The sequence below is a fragment of the Taudactylus pleione genome, unplaced genomic scaffold, assembly GCF_031769625.1.
Source record: "Taudactylus pleione unplaced genomic scaffold, aTauple2 ptg000201l, whole genome shotgun sequence".
Lineage (NCBI taxonomy): Eukaryota > Metazoa > Chordata > Amphibia > Anura > Myobatrachidae > Taudactylus > Taudactylus pleione.
The window spans coordinates 24,703,105-24,720,818 of record NW_028284603.1 but is presented as its reverse complement, the minus strand read 5'-3'; the positions used below and the strand labels follow the sequence as shown (position 1 = coordinate 24,720,818).

Here is a 17,714-nt window from a genome sequence, read left to right as displayed (position 1 = left end):
ATTCTCATTAAACAAGGGGGAGGGGGTCCCGTTTTGTTTTTTATTTAGCTTGAACATTCTTAGTCTCTTAATATTCCTTAGTTGAAAGTGCATTTTTTAAAATTATTGCTTTCATTTATATACATGAAATACACCTCATTTATTCTTTCACTTAAAATTATGTTTACAGTACGCGCCAACATTTTATTTTGAATCTACATACTCAGTGGGTTTTATTTTTTATTTTTTTTTTACATTTTAAGAATACCCCCTTCAAGTGTTTAAAAAAAAAAAAAAAAAAAAAACACTTGACATTCATTACAACATTTTTGAGGCAACTATTGTTTAATATGAAAAATAAGACCATTAACAGGCTCTTTATTAAGTATCGCACTCTAAATATTCATAATCACTTTCAAGTGCTCTTAAAACCATGTGCTCTTTACATAGGAATGCGATGTTGGAGCTTGTTAGAGGAACGATCCTATGAAACTCTAGACGTTTCAGCAACACGCAAAAGCCGTAATAAGATGCTTCATCACGTAGTGGTTGAAAAGGGATCTGAAACTTGAAATTGTTTTACGGTTTAGAAGTCGAGCTATTAGCAGATTTGCCTTGTATTGCAAAGAGCCTGACAAAGTGCAAGCAACCGTTGTAGCAATTCTGCAGACACTGAAGAGGAAAGTTCTGTAGTATTCATTTTTTGTTAATGTGTAGTAGAGGTTTAAGTGATATTAAACAACAGTTACAGTAATTATAAAATAGCATTGTATTGTCTAATATAAAGTAATTGTACAGATTAGTTGGAACTATAAACTTTATATGCCTGTTGACTTTCAACCAAACATAGGATTTTAATGCAAAATCCGCATACAAAACAAGTATAAGCCTTCCAAATCTTTTAATTATACGAGAGATGTAGGGTGTATAGTTTGCATGGAATATTGGACACTTGTTTTTTTTCCCCCTTACATCATTACAACTCTTGTCAGACTTGGCAATGTCTTATGTATCCTCACTGTTTCTAAGCCTTGCTTGTGCGTCTGCATTTATCCTGCTTGTGTGATTTCGCAAATACTAATCTGCTTCTACTAAATTCTCACCAAAGTAGCTTTCCAAAGCCAGTTCTGGCTGTTTCCTTTTTTCAGTTATTAAAACTTTAGGAATATGATCAACCGGCTTCTTTAGTCATTTCATTTTACAGCAAATCAAATTACCAAAGGACCACTAGATGTTCCTTTTTCCTCTCACGTCAAATAATGTTTCCTATTCAGTGCCTTTTTTAATCTACATTCTCTGTGCTTGGAGATTTAATATTCTGGACTTTGTTATCCTGCCGGGTTTCTAAAGTTGTTTGCTAATGATATGTTTTACTAACTGTTCGTGTTTACTTTCTTGCTTAATACTGTTGTTTTTGGTGCAAGGTACAGTTTACTGAAACTCCTATTGTCTCAACAGTGCAAAATGCTGGGCATACAGATATGTGCACATGTATCTATCCTCTGCGCTACAAGTCACGTTACACAAAACGCGCAAGTGCTGTGTGACTGTAGCACCGTGCAACTTTTTTCCCCTTGTTAAATGCGTCTTTGCAAAGCGATGCAAATAAAACGCATAAGCAGCTTATGCTGACTAAATTTCTATGCGGCATGCCTGTATTCTGTGACCGACTACGGCTGTATATGCATGCAAAATGTTACGTTAGTGTCACAGCTGCTGTCGCTGTAACGTAGAATTTTGCATGCAGATATAACTGCAGTCACTCACACAATATAGGCATGCAGAATTCAGAATAAGGTTTCATAACTTAACAAAATGAAACACAATAGTGGGTTCCTATAGACGTTCTTGTTTTATTTTTACATGGTTCATTCAGACCACTTTCTCTGCCGAGACAATGCTGCCCAGAGTCCTCGGATTGGCCTAGTTTGACTGAGCACATGTCTCATCCAGTCAATGTTAACCTTACCCTATTGCTGATTTAACACATGAATTTGGTGGCAAAATGTCCAGTTGCAGCTCTAGTTTCTTATGGACTTTTTCCCATTTTCTTATAAAAATGGATGAAATTATTTACATTTTGTGGGGATTGTTGGGCACTAACTTACGAGGCAAAAGCGGTGTTGCCCTGACTAATGCCTTCCATTTTCCTCTCCATATTTTTCTTACTTTTCTGCCTTTTTAAAATGCAGCTTTCCCTCAGTGTGTCTCCTTGATGTGTGCCACTGTCTATTGGCATCCATGGTATAAAGTAGTGGACTCCTGCCATCATCCTCTAACTTTTCACTACCTAATATACTACTGTCCTGCCTGATCATTTATACATTTTTGTGGCCTTTTAACAAGCAACTGGAATCTTAGCACTTCCTGTTTCACCTGCTTAACATTCCTGCCTCTGCCATTTAGCTATGACCATCTTTGCATGTTTATTTTCAATATTTTTAATATTTTTTTTGCAGCGTAAAACGAAGCTCTACTATAGAAAAATCTCACAACACATGGGAGTCCTCCGATGACAATCGAAACAGGCTCATGAGGGCAGCTTCAACATCAAAATTAACATCAAGGGTTACCAAAGTGGCAGACAAGTAAGGATTAAATATTGAAGTTAGCTGGGTTCCAAACAAGTGGTGATTTCAAATGAGATATATTGTCAAACAAGACTTATCTTATTATTATATAGGTTCACATAAATATATATATATTTTTTTTTTCCCACTTGTGTTTGTTGGGGTTCCTCAAAAATGAAGTCTACATCCATAATTCTGCTATGTGTTATAATGGTTATATACAACAATCTGTTTTTAATTAAGTGTGTAATGTAAATGTGTCTGTTATAATACGCACAGTCATTTAGAAGTGTCAGTGTTTTTTAGACTACTACACCTTTATAGATGTGACCGTGCCTCCCCCTTTTTTGTTTTACATTTTTTGGGGAGATGTTGTTCTTTATTTATATGGTGACACAAGGGATCCGCAGTGCATTTAATAGGTACCGTATGAATAAAACAAAGAAGTGACTTACAGTACTGATCAGTGCAGGACAAGGTTTATAAACATTACTGCATCAGCAATCATAATACCCACACAAGCAACAGGGCGGCAGAACCCAAGGGTTAGGTGTCGCTGTTAGCACGGGGGAGGAGATGATAGTATATGTGAAGGAAGGAAAAGCACATAAAGGTAGAGGGCCCTGCTCGTGACAGCTTAGTCTTTTTATGGATATCATTTTGTACATCCATTTATCTTGATGACTCTGTTTTTGTGAAGGTCATTCCTAGGAGATACTGTTAAAACCATTTATTTTTTTTGGTCTTGTTGGAACGTTTCATGCTGTGGCTGGATACATGATTTTGGACATTACAATGGATTGGACAAGATTTTGTAAATGGATCATGGGACAATACTACCATCTAAAATACTGGAAGCCGTTGTTTTAAATCATTGACTCTATAATTGACCCACATCGCTTTCTATTATTGTATTTGTTGAACTAACACAACAGCAATCGTAACGGTATTCTGTCACAAGCTGTAATCCACTAGCTCCATTCAGGCTGCATCCAGTGGTTCATAAAATGTTAATGTAAAGTAATGCATAATTATTTTTGTTTTCAGGCATAAAGATATTGTCGTCAGCCCAGGTAAAAAAACAAACAAAAAAAAACCCTAATCTCAGATTGTGCAGTATTTCTATTTCATTGTGGTTATTTTTATATTACTATTCTTTTCATGTAACTAAAATAGCAATGCCATGTAGATCTTATTTATATATTTTTTTCGCCACAAGACATTATTTTTATTTTAATACCCAAATGTTACTGTTTTTTTTGAATGTTCATTTGTTAATAAAAATGTCACATGATTACATGCTAAGCAGATTGATACATTGTAATTAAAGTAGTTTAAGTTGTTTTACTTCTGTCTCAAAACCAGCAAAAATGTCCACACGAGAGAAAAACAGCCTAGGTAAGACTACAATTACATCCCGCAGCTTGGCTTTCTCTCCTTATACTGTCCTTGATCTTGCATTTGGCTCTTTCTGCGTCTCAAACAAAACAACTTCTATGTCACGGCGACTTCAAAAAAATGTTTAAGTCCGACTTTTTGTTCCTTTATGTTATAGACCAGGACATTTAACGTTTCAGTGCGTCTGGATTTCACCTAGCACCGAAAACCCAAATCACTCCTGAGAGGGCTTTTGTAACATTCACAAATGTATATTTAAGAGTCGTCCACTTTTTTGGTTGTATGCAGGAAAAAAAAAAATTGTGTACAGTAATTTTGCAAAGCGACCGCTTCATTCGGTTTCTAATTGTTGGGTACGCTAGCTGCTGTTCTTCTGTACTGTGATGTTTCTGGCCTTATGCAGTCTTCTTTTGAGTTTGAACAGACTACCTCTAATGGCAATATAGCAAAGGAAAGTCCTCTTTAATTCCTCCAATACATAATAGACAGTTTAAGATATGACCTTGATAAGTACTTGTCAATTTTAGATTGTCATCACATTTGCATCTCAGAATGCAGAGTTTCCAGCCGTGTTTTACGGAAGCTTCAAAGCTATAGAGGGAAATGCCCATTAGCGGACACATGAGCGCCTAAGCACTCACACTGCAGAAACAATGCCGGCATCCCGCCTTTATGTATTATGACTGCATCCCCATTTGTCAATCTACAGTATAGTAGTTAAACGCAGTGATTTATGTAACAAACTTTAGTCTCCAAGGGGTCATTTCATTCAATTAGGTGCGAAGTGCTGCTATACATCGCCACAATGCATTGCTGTGCACATAATTGATAATGGTCACTACAGTGCTGATTTTCCTGTGCTCTTCTATGGCTGTCTGGCGATGTAGTGGTCCCATAATGTACAGTGCAATTCAGCTACTCAAATTGACTTCCTACATATTGCTCTCGTTTCCCAGGACTCTACCTGTTCTCACCACTAGAGATGATTTGCTATGTCCACTAATAGTAATATGCAATAAGCAGAGCGCAATAACCTTGGACAGGTAACAGGAGGGAAAGGGAAAAGAAGCCCCCCATTGACCAATGCTGTAAATATGCATATTTTCAAAAATGTGGACATATTTAAATTTGTGAATGTTAACTGGAAAGCCGTTGTCATACTTTTGTTTCATGTAATTTCTGGAGTACCCCATGCACATGTTATTTAATGTGTATTTACAGACAGGGCTCATTCACCTTACGCTTTTAATACACTACATGACGACTTTGCGTTCACCTTGTCTCGTCCATTCATTCTAAAGGGGCATATTTGCTAAACTGCGGGTTTATAGAAGTGGAGGTGTTGCCCATAGCAACCAATCAGATTCTAGCTATGATCTTCCTGAAAGTGCTAGATAAATAAGTAGAATCTGATTGGTTGCTATGAGCTACACTAACACTTCTATATACCTGCATTAATATACCTCCAAGTCCAAAGCCACACCAGGAGTCTCTGTGGCCGATGTTCCGTAATGTGTGCTGTATTGGGGACAGGCGAGGCGTGCTGTATTAGGGATCAATGATCTATAGCTTTTTATGCAGTTTGCAGGCAACAGACACATGGCATTGGTGTCCTATTAGCACTGCTTGTAAACTGGATGATGCATAGTTTTAAAGAGCCCTTCAGCATTTAGTGCGTAAATATATATTTTTTAAATTGCTGGGCAAGATTGCATGTAATTATCTTTTAAATCCATATATCTGATTTGATAGAGATTATTTTGCATGTTACTTACTGTATGTGTGGCTTACTGGGTTTTTACAGTAAATCGGCATCACAATTAGTTTGTAGTACACATAATATCTTTTCATAAGCTCTTACTGCTCTAGCTTTCTGCTGGCTCCCTTTGACAGAAAATGAACAAATGTTGATTAGTGTGCAATAATATGCGCCTCAAATTGATTCAAAATCTGCTTTACTATCTTCCTGCAAATTCTGCTTTAGCATGAAATCTGTCTTTATCTTTGTATAATCTGTGCATGACATTTGTATGCATGTTAAATGGTTTCCATTGTAACATTTTACACCACTATAATTGGCTTCCAGCTACCAAGCATTCTAAGTCAAACCTTCTAAAATGTGGACTTCCATTGCCACACACAGGTCAGGACTCTGCTTGAAGAAGACATTTCATTATCTAAATGAAGGCAGTTGTGCATTGGGTTTTGTGCACTATGTATGACATACAAAAGAACTCTGGGCCTGATTCAGAGAAGTACTTTCATCTGATGACGAACTTACATCTCCGATGTTTCCGGTGCTGCGCCTGAGCAGGACCCCTGCTGCGCACATGCGGAAAGGGTCCTGCGACTATGCTCGCAGGCAATACCCCCACCCGTCCCTAAGCCCTAGCATGATTGACATGCTACGACATTTGGGGGCGGAGCAGGGGCATGGCTGGTCACCGTTCCCGGAAACGGGGGCATGTCGCCGCCATTTGGGAGTGACGAGCCCAGGGTCTGCATCGGCGGATGTAGATTTCTGGCCTCTTACGTGACCAGCACCCGTCGGGATGAAGTAAGCTTCAGTACCCATGGCCTGCCCAAAGGAGCAACCATTGCGTTGGTGATCCCAGCTTGCAACATCGATGACAGTGCTGGGATCGCCAATGCAGCAAGGAGGTGTCTGACATCTCCTTCTGCATTTGCATCAGAGATGGACGGAATTGCACATCCTCTTGTGTGCTGCTCTGCAAAACCGTCCATCTCTGAATTAGGCCCTCTGTCCCTTCTCCCTGCGCCACAGTAAAGAAATATCTTTGCACACTCTAGGCAAATGCCCAATTTTTACAGAGGAGATGGATTCATGCAAGACAGAAGTTTCCTAGAAACAGATGACCATGAGGCATTTGCCTAAAGTGCACAGAGATATTGCAGACTATCCTGGAGTAGTGGCAACAGTGGGGCAGCTAGATTAATTTTACGTCATACTTGTGAGATTGCCTTTATCTGGAAACTGACATATCATCTTAAAGCGCAAATTAATAGCTCAGCAACTATGATATACAAATGTGTCCTCCTACACCTAGCCTCAATACGCCATGCCGTACGAGTGAGCTGAGTCCTGTGTAATTCTGCTTGTGTTGAGCTTTTTCCCAACTTTTTTGCCTGAATTTGCTACAAAACTGCTTCAGGAGACTGCACTGATGGATTTGATATGTAGCACTTGTGTATCTGTGTGCAACAGTCTCAGATATACAGGTGTCGCATATCACATTAATCAGTGCAGTCTCGTGAAGCGGTATTGTCGCTTCGTGCTGCTACTAAGAAGCAAATTCGGGTAAAAAAGACACTCAGGCAAGCAGAGTTGCAGGGGACCTGGCACACCAAAAATGGGTGTTTGGCGCGACGGCAGCAATAGTGTATGAGGACACATCTGTAGTCGCCTTTGCTGAAGCAGAAATTTAGCACCTGGCTTGTGTGAGCACCACCAAAATACCATAGGTTGTTAAATATTTATGTATGTATAATATATATTTTATTGTGCTTTGTATAATCCTAGTGTAATCAATAAGGTTTTTCATTAACGCCTTAGTGCACCTACAGTACTGAATGCTTTTTACTCCCAAGTGTATTTGACTTTGTTTTTGTATTTCATTTATGTATAATGTATTTAGGAAATCACTAGTATGTTAGTAATGAATGTTCGCTTTGTAGTAGAGATATGTGCCGATCCCGTGTTTTGAATCTGGATTCATCCTCGTGTTTTGGATCTTTTTTTTTTACCCAAATTAAAATAAATCTAAAACCGCTAAAATAATGTAATTTTGACCTGTTAGTATGCAAGCCAGAACCAGAGTTAGTTTTTTTTAAATCCAAGATCCGAAACTGTACTCTGTTCGATTCGGTACCCCCAAGTGATTCCCAAACTCTGACTCGGGGCCCCTAAATTTGGTTGTTGTCGGTTCTCTGAGAATCTGACCCACACAGCTCTACTTTTTAGAGTGTATAACTTACTCAGTAGTATTGGCATATTTATATGCCTTGCTCATTGTTAAAATTCAAATAAAATAATCTAGACATGTCTAGCATTTCCTTTTAAAACATAACTCCCCCTGATATTTATTTATATAGTTGGGAGAGATTTCAGAGGAGTTTAACTGATAAACCGTATCAGCTTTTAGTCCTGTATCAGATGCCAGTAGGGGATGTTTCTAAATATTTTGGAAGATTGGAGCTGTCTGTAAATTAAACGATATTTATTATAATAGATCTGCAGTGGAAAGTGATGGTAACATTTGACAATGTAACTTGCCTTCATTTTTCATTTATAAATAGTTTAACTGTAGGCATTAAAGTCCTCTTTGTTTTAGCAAGGATGTGAATAGAATGCAGCAGTCAGTTGTTGGAACTGACAGTCATACCTTTTTGTTTCTGCAACGTGTCAGTTTGTTAAATCACTTAGCTTGAACAGAACAAAGCGTTGGTGAATTTTTTTTTTTTTTAATTTTACCACAAATATGACTTTCATGTTCCATTGTAAAAAGTACAATTTCCCTTTTTGTTTAAAAAAATCATACATAAAATCTATTTTAATATGGTAGTTCCAGATGGTGTCATTTTTATATTGTAAACACACCTGTGAGTGGTTAGATGCAATATGCTACTTTCCCAGTCAATACAAGTTTGAAATCTTTAAAACTGATGAGAACCTAAAAAGTTTTGCGAAATTCTGAAAATTCTATATTCGCTTCAAAAATGGTTAGCTCATAAATACTCGGGGTATGCACCCTATATTAACACATTGATGAAAGCTAATTTGTAAGTACTAATGCAGTTTGTGCCCTGGTAATTGATACGTGGCTAGAACTGTCAGCAGGTGATTGTGATATATGAGAATAAGGGCCTCAATTTAAGGATTTGTATTCTTTGTTGCGCTTAACGTTCCAGTATTCCAACACCCAGTAAGCTTAACATGAACACACATCAAAATAGGGATCATTGATCTCTGTAAAGACCGCACCCACATTACACTTGTTAATGGGTCCTTAGAAACGCTAGACACTAGTTTCATCCGAGTAGGTTCTGGACAATGATGAAAGGTGGTGCGTTCATGTGTGCATTTAATTTGTTGCACAGAGCAAAAGGCTCCTAAACCCACTCATGTGTGCATGCCCCAATGCTACGGTCACACCTTATTTTGGCTGTCATCTTATTCCAGCCAGTGAAATGTAACATTCAAAAGCTTCTAAAGTAGCCTAAAAAAAAATTATTGAATGCCTGTTAAAGTTGTGTCATGCAACTTTTACCAGTCACTAAGTTTTGCCAGCAAACCGGATTATTTTCAGTAGCTGTAGAACCGTAGTATTCAGAGTTGATTGAATAAACTAACCTTGAAATTACTAAGAATATCTATCAGGAACTAGCCACTAGCTACATTTTAAAGGTAACACTTCTGTAAATTTGGCCTATTGCTGTCCAGGAAACAACATGATGCTATAAAAGGTGACCATTGCAGCTATATGATAAATGTATTGGTCCGATATAGTTCTGTCCAATTGGTTCCATGACTGGTGTTGCATATATGCAATAACAAGTTATTAGTTCCAAGAAAATGTTTAGATTTCAACTTTAAAACTCCCTCCTCCATTACTATGACTGTAGATATACTGTATGCAGGGTAGATTTAGTAGACCTACACCTTGTAGATACTAGGGCTTGTATAATTAGTCCTTGTTGGATTCCACATTTATGGTTAAACTCTGGAGCTTTTGTATGTTCTTTCCATGTTTAAATGGAAAGGTCATAGGTAGCTTAATTGACTTTGGACCAGAATGGCACTGTATGCTTCTGGTAGAGAAACTAGATTGTAAGCTCCACTGGAGCAGACTCGTGTGCCTGAATAAATCTGATTGTATAGTGCTACAGCATAAATCATGCTATTAAAATAAAAGCAAATTTGTGTGTAGTTTGTGTCTTCAAAAAGCAATGCATTGAGTTTTAATTATTCATATTCTCAACTATATACTGTAGAAGTCAATTATTTACCATGTTTTAAAATATATTGCACAGATCGCATCTAGCAGTTATTATATAAACTTTTGCAAGTCTGATCACGTCTGGCACAACTACTATACTAAAATATATAACCCATAAAAGACACTTCTAATTATTTTCTCTGCTTCCTATGGGGAGACGTTTATTAGAAATTTTCTTTTGTGCATTTTATTTTTTATATTTGATAATGTTTTTATTCCATGAACGTTTAAACAGAAGGCTGCCTATGCCAGCTTATGCTATTAAATTTAAAAAAAACTTTATTTTTGTTGCCATGCCAGAAGGCTTCAGTTTATCTATAAAAAAAATGACAGCATCTTTGTAAATCATGAATTTTTTTTTTTTTTTTTTTTAAATACGTCTTGGCCCAGTTTTTACTGTATACGATTTTAGACTTTTTTTTGTGTGTGTGTAAAAGCCCTAATTGGTTGCATTTATAATGCACTAAATCATTTTACATAGTTTTATTACATTACTGACATTTACCTTTGCGCAGAGAGGTTTAGTTATTATAACCAGTGCTTCCTCTAGCTTCCAGGGGAAACTGCCTCTGAGCCCAGCAGCCTCTGCTGTGGACGTCTCATGTCATTCAGCCAAGTTCTGGACTGTACACTGAGAAAGTACACAGAATTCTTTATCCTTCCATTTCCAAGCTGCCTTAAGGAGGCATGGTTAAGTGGCTAATAAATAGAAATTTTAAAAAATATGCAACATGAAGCTTTGTCTCTGGAACTATGTGCCGCTTGTTCTTTCCCTATTTCAATATCATTGAGTTACACATCCTGATTTTTAGCTTTGTAATTTTGTATACAGTATGTGAATACTGTTATAGGGTACAATAATATATTGTGTCCAGGATGCTAGGCAGGGCAAGTGTAATGCTGCTCCAGCTTTAGTGTGTAATGTGTACAGTTGCACTTGCTTGTATTTGAACGCTACCCATTATTCATATTCTCAAATATTAGTCAACATTTCTCCGCTATAGAATATAGCACAGTTAGCATAAGCCATATGTATTGCTTTACGTCCACTATATTATCCCTATCATTATTCCAATGTTTTCATAAAACATTAATTTACTGGTCTGCATGTCTGGTAATGCGGAAAATGTGTGTTCCCTGCCATTTATGAATATTTAATGAAAATAGATATGATCTCGTAGTGTCCTTTCAGGATCACAGCATCTATAAACAGCCCCCAAGCCTCAATAGACACATTGTTCTAGTCTTTTATAAGGATGATGAACTTTTAATCTCGATTTTCTTTTCTTATTAGAATTTTCAATTAAAATTGGGAATGGGTATTTTGCAGCTCTTTTAGAACCTGTAAGGTACAAATTATTTTTTTCTGGAAGTACAGATGGAACCTAATCTGCCCATAGCATGATGGAATGGGATGGCCCTTACCAGATCAAAATAGTTATGCGCCCCCCTATGGTACCCCAGGTTGCCATTGATGATTTAAAACTTTATTTGACACCTGCATATGACATTTTGTAACTTCAGACAGCAGAAAAAAAGACTTAATTTTAAATAAAATATAGAATTCTCTATTCTCAAAATATAGGACAATCAAATTTTTTCCATCATAGCCTTATTTAGCTATAGATTATGGTAGTGTTGTGTGCGTGTTGTGCATGTAGCCCATTTTACTAGGTGTTCTAGGATTGGGGTAAAGTATTTTAATCCACATTATTTAACCAGTAAAGCTATCTGTAAAACTCTTTTGCCTAGCCTTTATCTGTATTAATCATAGTCAGTAGAGCTGCCGATGTGACATAATCAGGTGATGCTGTAATCCAATTTTTTCCAATAAACTCCATTAATAGTTTTGCATGAATCTGTTTAATGCATTATTTACAGTAGTAATATTTAAAACCATTATTGTGTAACAAACTACCCCAGTAGATGTTTTATATGGCTGCCATTGGTCTTTTCCTCCTAATACCCTAGGAATAGTGACTTATATTCAGGAAAACCATTAATTTGAGGCAAAATATGGCTCACCAGATACTATTCATGGACTGGTTACATACTGATGCCACTAGGGGGGTTACTCCTGAAGAGGAATGTTAACCATGGAATCTGCAGAATTTTTTTTTAAGTCGTGGAACCTTCTAATGTCCTAAGTGCAATTCCATTCACCCATCCAGTGATTCTCTGATCTAAAAAGATAAATTTTTTACAGTGACCATAAATACAATGTATTTAAATTTTTTTGGGACTGTTTTTTTTTATATTTAATTATTTATATACAAGAGGCATTGACATGGATTTTAATGGCCATTGGTTGATCCCAGAGAGTAGCTGCTTTTTCCATGCGTAGGAGATGGGTACATGTATAGTACAGTGCAGCTGGATGTTGTGTTGTATCTAGGACAATGCAGTTTCACTCACAGGAAATGGTCTGTTTTGTTTTCACAGAAGGAGAATACATAAAGATGTTTATGAGAGGTCGACCAATCACAATGTTCATTCCTTCTGATGTTGAAAGCTATGAAGACATAAGAACAGAACTGCCACCAGAGAAATTAAAACTGGAGTGGGTGTATCCTTCATATTCTGCACTTTTCTACCCACTAGTCAGTATTCTAAAAACACACATTCTATGTGTTTTCTTACTGTCTAGTGTATTTTTAAGATATAGCTATATCACTGCTCTCAACAACATTCCCAAATAAGTCTAATAAAATTCTTATTTCATCCCCATCCTCCCCATTTTGTATACAGATAGTTATCAAAGCAGTCCCACATTAGTTGGAGAGTATGCCGTCCATTTACTTTTTTTTATTTTCAAGACCATATTGCAATAGAACATGTGCTCTGAATTATAACCTGGTAGAATAGAGTTCTAGATAAAATTAGTCCTGGGGATGAAAAAAAGTTGTGGTGAGGGTTCTCCACCCACATTGGTGTACATAAATTTTGCATGTATGTTCACCTTAATGGACTGCCCTAAAGATATGGATACCGTGGGAGAGACTGTCGAGCTAATGTTTACCTTCTCCCTACTGGAGAAATTGTATATTTCATAGCATCTGTTGTAGTACTGTTCAATTATGAAGAAAGAACTCAGCGGCACTACCTGGGCCATACGGACTGCGTTAAATGGTAAGGACAATAATGCTTTTTAGTTTGACACACAAGTACATGCAAGCAAACCTATATGTGTACATACAATATAGGAATGACTTTTTTTTTTTTTTTTTTTTTTTAAATGTATGCCATTTCATTTGTTCTGTTTTAAAAGCAACGCAGAAAAACATCTGTAGGAATATAATGGGTACTTTTTTTCCATCAATCTTATTAGTGTTATTCTCCACTAACACACTTTCTATAAATCTCATTTCCGTATTCATAGGGTACTAATGATGCTGGCGACACATTCTCGTTAGTATTTAATAAGAGTTAACAATATTTATACAGCTTGCTTAATTTTTAATTCTTCTTTTGGTGACATGAGAGTACCTGGGTTATGAAAATGGTTCTCCCAACTCTAAGAATGAAATCTTCCACCATCCCAAGATACTGTCTCACTGATTAAGTTTTCTTGAAGCTGCTGGTTGTATAGGGTTGAATCCCACCTTACCCCAAGATATAAATATTTCAGTTGGCGATTTATGATTTTAAAATTGGATGGTCCATCGCCACAACTCCTGCATAGTTTCCACACACCAGAAATCACGTTGATAACCTGTGACTTGAAATTACACCGACGAGTTTTACCTTATGCATCTTTCATGAAGAGATCTTTGCTAACCTGTAATCACTGTGGACAATAGTTGCACACATTATGCTGCCAGTGCACTTATGCAGGCCACATATACCAATTCATTCTCTTGTATACCATGCCTATCTGGGGGCTGACTGTCTGGGCTGTTTCTGCTAAGAAGGTGGACTTTAGGAAGTTTCTAGGACTGAAAGCATTGAACCAATGATGACTGAAAATCCTGTGCTGTACATTAAGAACATTTGTCTGTATTTGTATTACGTATGCTCTTTATATGTACAGATTAGTCATTTTTATTCCTGAAAAAGCTCTCTAGTAGCCATTTTGTACATTTTGATATGTTCCATTTTTCTTCTGTAGTATTGCCGTCCATCCAGACAAAATCAGAATCGCAACAGGACAGATAGCAGGAGTGGACAAAGATGGAAGGGTTAAGTACTGTTCTCCGGAGAGTTTAGTAAATTGCACTGTGTGAACATTTATAGTCGTAAATTCCTAGATTGCCTTTTATTTAATTGCACTACTTTATTCGTTTTATAATGGTGCTTATACCTTTTGAATTTGCCTTATTAAAGTTAAGAAGTGGCAAGCTTAAAAATGTCAGTCAGGCCTCATACTATGACCATTAATTTTTACATTCAGAGTGCACATTAAACACCAATAAATGTGTTGTAACACTCGTAATGGCAAAACAAATGGACCTGTAGAAACACTTTTCTGGACCTTTGGTATGAACCTACTCTCAATTTTGGAGGTTTGCCTGGATATACAGGTCTTGAATCTGTTGCAATGAGTTACAGGGAATCTGTTCACCCCCACTTGTAATTGATTGGTCAAATATCTGATTTTCTGCCAATTGGAATAAACTTTGATTACACTTCAAGCTAGTACATTAATGACGAATTAACAAATGACTAGCAAAACTTGCGTTTCATTCACCTGAAAAGCAGAAATTTTGATGGCCTGGGACGGGTACTCATCCAGTTTCAACTAGTGCTTCCCAAACTCTCTGCCACAAGAGGTGTCACAGGTTGGAGGTCCAACTTATTTATGGACAGTGTGATTGGCAGTGACCAATAATGGTTTTGCCTATCATAAAGGTGACAGACAGAAGCGGTACCCTGTTCACCACCATATAACTGACCCGAAGCATCACCTGTAAACAGAAATTATGTAATTTTATAGAAAGTGTTGACCTACGAGTGCTATTAAATATATGCTGATACTCAAGGGCGCCGTGATTCAAGAAAGTTTGGGTACCACTGGATTAGACAGAATCGATAACATTTACTATACAATAATTTGAGTGGTATTCAGTATATCCTTATTAGTAGTTGTAAAATCTAGACGCCTTTCGTTCTGACATCATGAATTTCCATCAAATAAGTGTATAAATTACTGTGAAAACTAGATCAGCCTACACTATGCATCTTTCACAATCAACTTTATAACAGCCAGTGACCGTCTATTTTGATTACTGTTTTTATCTCTATTCGCTATTTAATATATATATTTTTTTAATTCTGCAGCCTTTACCGCCTCATGTAAGAGTCTGGGACTCCGTTAGTCTGTCCACTTTGCAAGTTATTGGCCTCGGGACCTTCGAGCGCGGTGTAGGATGCCTTGATTTCTCAAAAGCGGTAATACATATGCAAACTTTTTTCCACTATTTTTCCAGTTTACTGTAGTATCAGTTATGTCATGATGGTGTGTGTGTGTGTATGTAGATGGATAGATAGAAATGTAGGTATAGAAATGTAGATAGATGGATATAGAAATGTATAGATGTACTGTATGTATTTATATTTCATTATTTAAATACCAAGCGATACCCCGATTGTGGGAAAGAGTTTATCTGCATTAGCATATATTTTGACATGTTTAGGGTTGATATTGAATTCAGGCCGTGGTAATTGACCACGAGCTAATTGATTCCTCGGGGTTATTCAATTATCCCCGAAGTGAGGCAGCTGGCAGCACTTATCGGGGATTTTTTTTCACCACTGCACAGACAGCGAGAAGAAATCCCCGATTAATCCCCGATAATTAAGTGGTTAACAGGTGCCACGACTCTGTTAACGCATGAATCTGTGAACTTTTCACAGATTCTGTGTGTTGACGCCTGTTCTAAATTGACGCCAAGTTATAAATATTTCAATTGGTGATTTCTTGATTTAATATTGGATGGTCCGTCGCCATAACTCTTGCATACAAAGTTTCCACACACCAGAAATGACATTCGATTTTCTGTGACTTTAAATTACACCCATGAGTATTACGTTTTACATTCTTTGTTTACAGGTCAGCAAAGATCTCTTAATACAGTGGACATTAGTTGCACACATCATGCTGCCAGCCCACCTATGCAGGCCACATATGCCCAATCACTCCCTTGTATACAATGCCTCTGTGGGGGCAGACTGTCAAGGCTGTTCCTGCTAAGATGGGGACTATAGGAAGACCTACATCCAATTTAACTTTCTAGGACTGAAAGCATGGAACCAATGATGACTGAAAATACTGTGTACATGAAGAGCTTGTCTGTATTTTTATTGGTAATACATATGCTCTTTGTACAAATTAGTCAATTTTATTCCTGAAAAAGCACTCTAGGAGCCATTTTGTACATTTTGATATGTTCCATTTTTGTGATACTATTTAACAGGCATTAACAAAGGAAATCTGGTAAAATAAAAGGAGCCTAACTGAATAGCCTCGGGCAATAAAGCCCCAGGCTAACTCCATTTTTAACCCCCGTTAAGTTATCGGGGCTAATTGAATTCCCCACCCTCCCTTAGAGTAGACCTATCGCACAGCAATGCATTAGCGCGCCCAGTATTTCTTAGAGAGCGATCAGATAGTGTATGCAGACACCCACCAGCCTGTTTTAAGATGCCCACTTGTGCACGTCATGTCCAGGAAGTGTATGCAACCATCAGTACATCGGATGCTATCGCAGCGCTTGAGGTTGACCATACCCTGTCGCAAGCACTTCAGTGTAAAAACAAGCCAGGTGACGTGTACTATGATGCTATCTTATAATTATACACACCTCTAAAACGCCGTTGAGATGCTCAGGCACGCCTGCGTTTGCACCTCCACTACCCCGTTTTTAATGGCCAGCCCCTGTTGCCACCTACAAATGGCTTCCCCTGTCACTCACTCTGCTGGGCTGTGTATGTGCAGCGAGCGAATGCATTGTGAACTTTCGCTAAGGTATGCACATGCGCACTGCGATGCATGTGCACAATGTATACACATGGCATACCATCCGCAGCAGCGAGAGTATGCATCTTAACGAGCAGGTCTGAATCAGGCCCATAATCTTGACCTATAATTTTTCCTTTTAGGTGACATGTAGTTTTATGAACTTGTTGTAATATATCTACTAACTGACATTATATCTGTCTATTAGGTTCTGCATTTCCTAAAAATTGTATCATTTTTTTCTTCTGAAGTGTGTGCCTATCTTCAAGTAATGTCAATATAAAGTTACTTTCTCTTTAATCTGATCTCGGGGACCATGTGGGGTTGCTTGAGGGTCCGAAGGAGCTGGCAGTTAGACTAGTATAACTTTAATGGAGTAGCTCCTCCCCTCTGCAGTCTATGGTTTTCAGTGTTTAGGTGCCAATGGAAGCTGGGCTGTTTTTTACATTAGTTTTTTCTCAAGGCGCTTATTCTAAGCGCCTGTCTGATCGTGTTTACTGACTTGGTTTAGACTCCGCAGGTGTCTGCTTAATGTCAGTTTCCTTGTATTTTTTTTTCTATGTCCTTGAGGCGGTAATCCGAACTTGATCAGGCTGTTCTGGACTTGCCATTTAGTTGGCAGTTTACAAATCCATTGCATTCCGGCTTCTTCAAATTGTCTCCATTTTATTTTTTTGGGGCTTCTTCTGCCAGACTGTTAACTCATATTTTTGGGGTGGCCTGACACTGGGCTGTCAGTGCTCCCAGTAAGGTGGCAGGCTCAGACTGTTGCAGTCTTAACAGTCTGTGTTCTGG

General features: G+C 37.7%; 1 protein-coding gene across 5 annotated transcripts in view; it reads left to right on the top strand.

Moving 5' to 3' along the window:
* Nucleotides 1-17,714, top strand: part of EML4 (EMAP like 4) — a 167,087-nt gene that overhangs the window by 118,546 nt on the left and 30,827 nt on the right. For 3 of the 5 annotated variants that reach the window (XM_088477285.1, XM_088477288.1, XM_088477287.1), the window contains 7 exons: nt 2,439-2,567; nt 3,597-3,622; nt 3,915-3,947; nt 12,407-12,530; nt 12,944-13,093; nt 14,073-14,142; nt 15,242-15,352. In XM_088477285.1, coding sequence (XP_088333411.1) covers nt 2,439-2,567; nt 3,597-3,622; nt 3,915-3,947; nt 12,407-12,530; nt 12,944-13,093; nt 14,073-14,142; nt 15,242-15,352 — 643 coding nt within the window. The remainder of the gene's footprint in view (nt 1-2,438; nt 2,568-3,596; nt 3,623-3,914; nt 3,948-12,406; nt 12,531-12,943; nt 13,094-14,072; nt 14,143-15,241; nt 15,353-17,714) is intronic. The other 2 variants (XM_088477286.1, XM_088477289.1) reach the window with 1 other exon arrangement.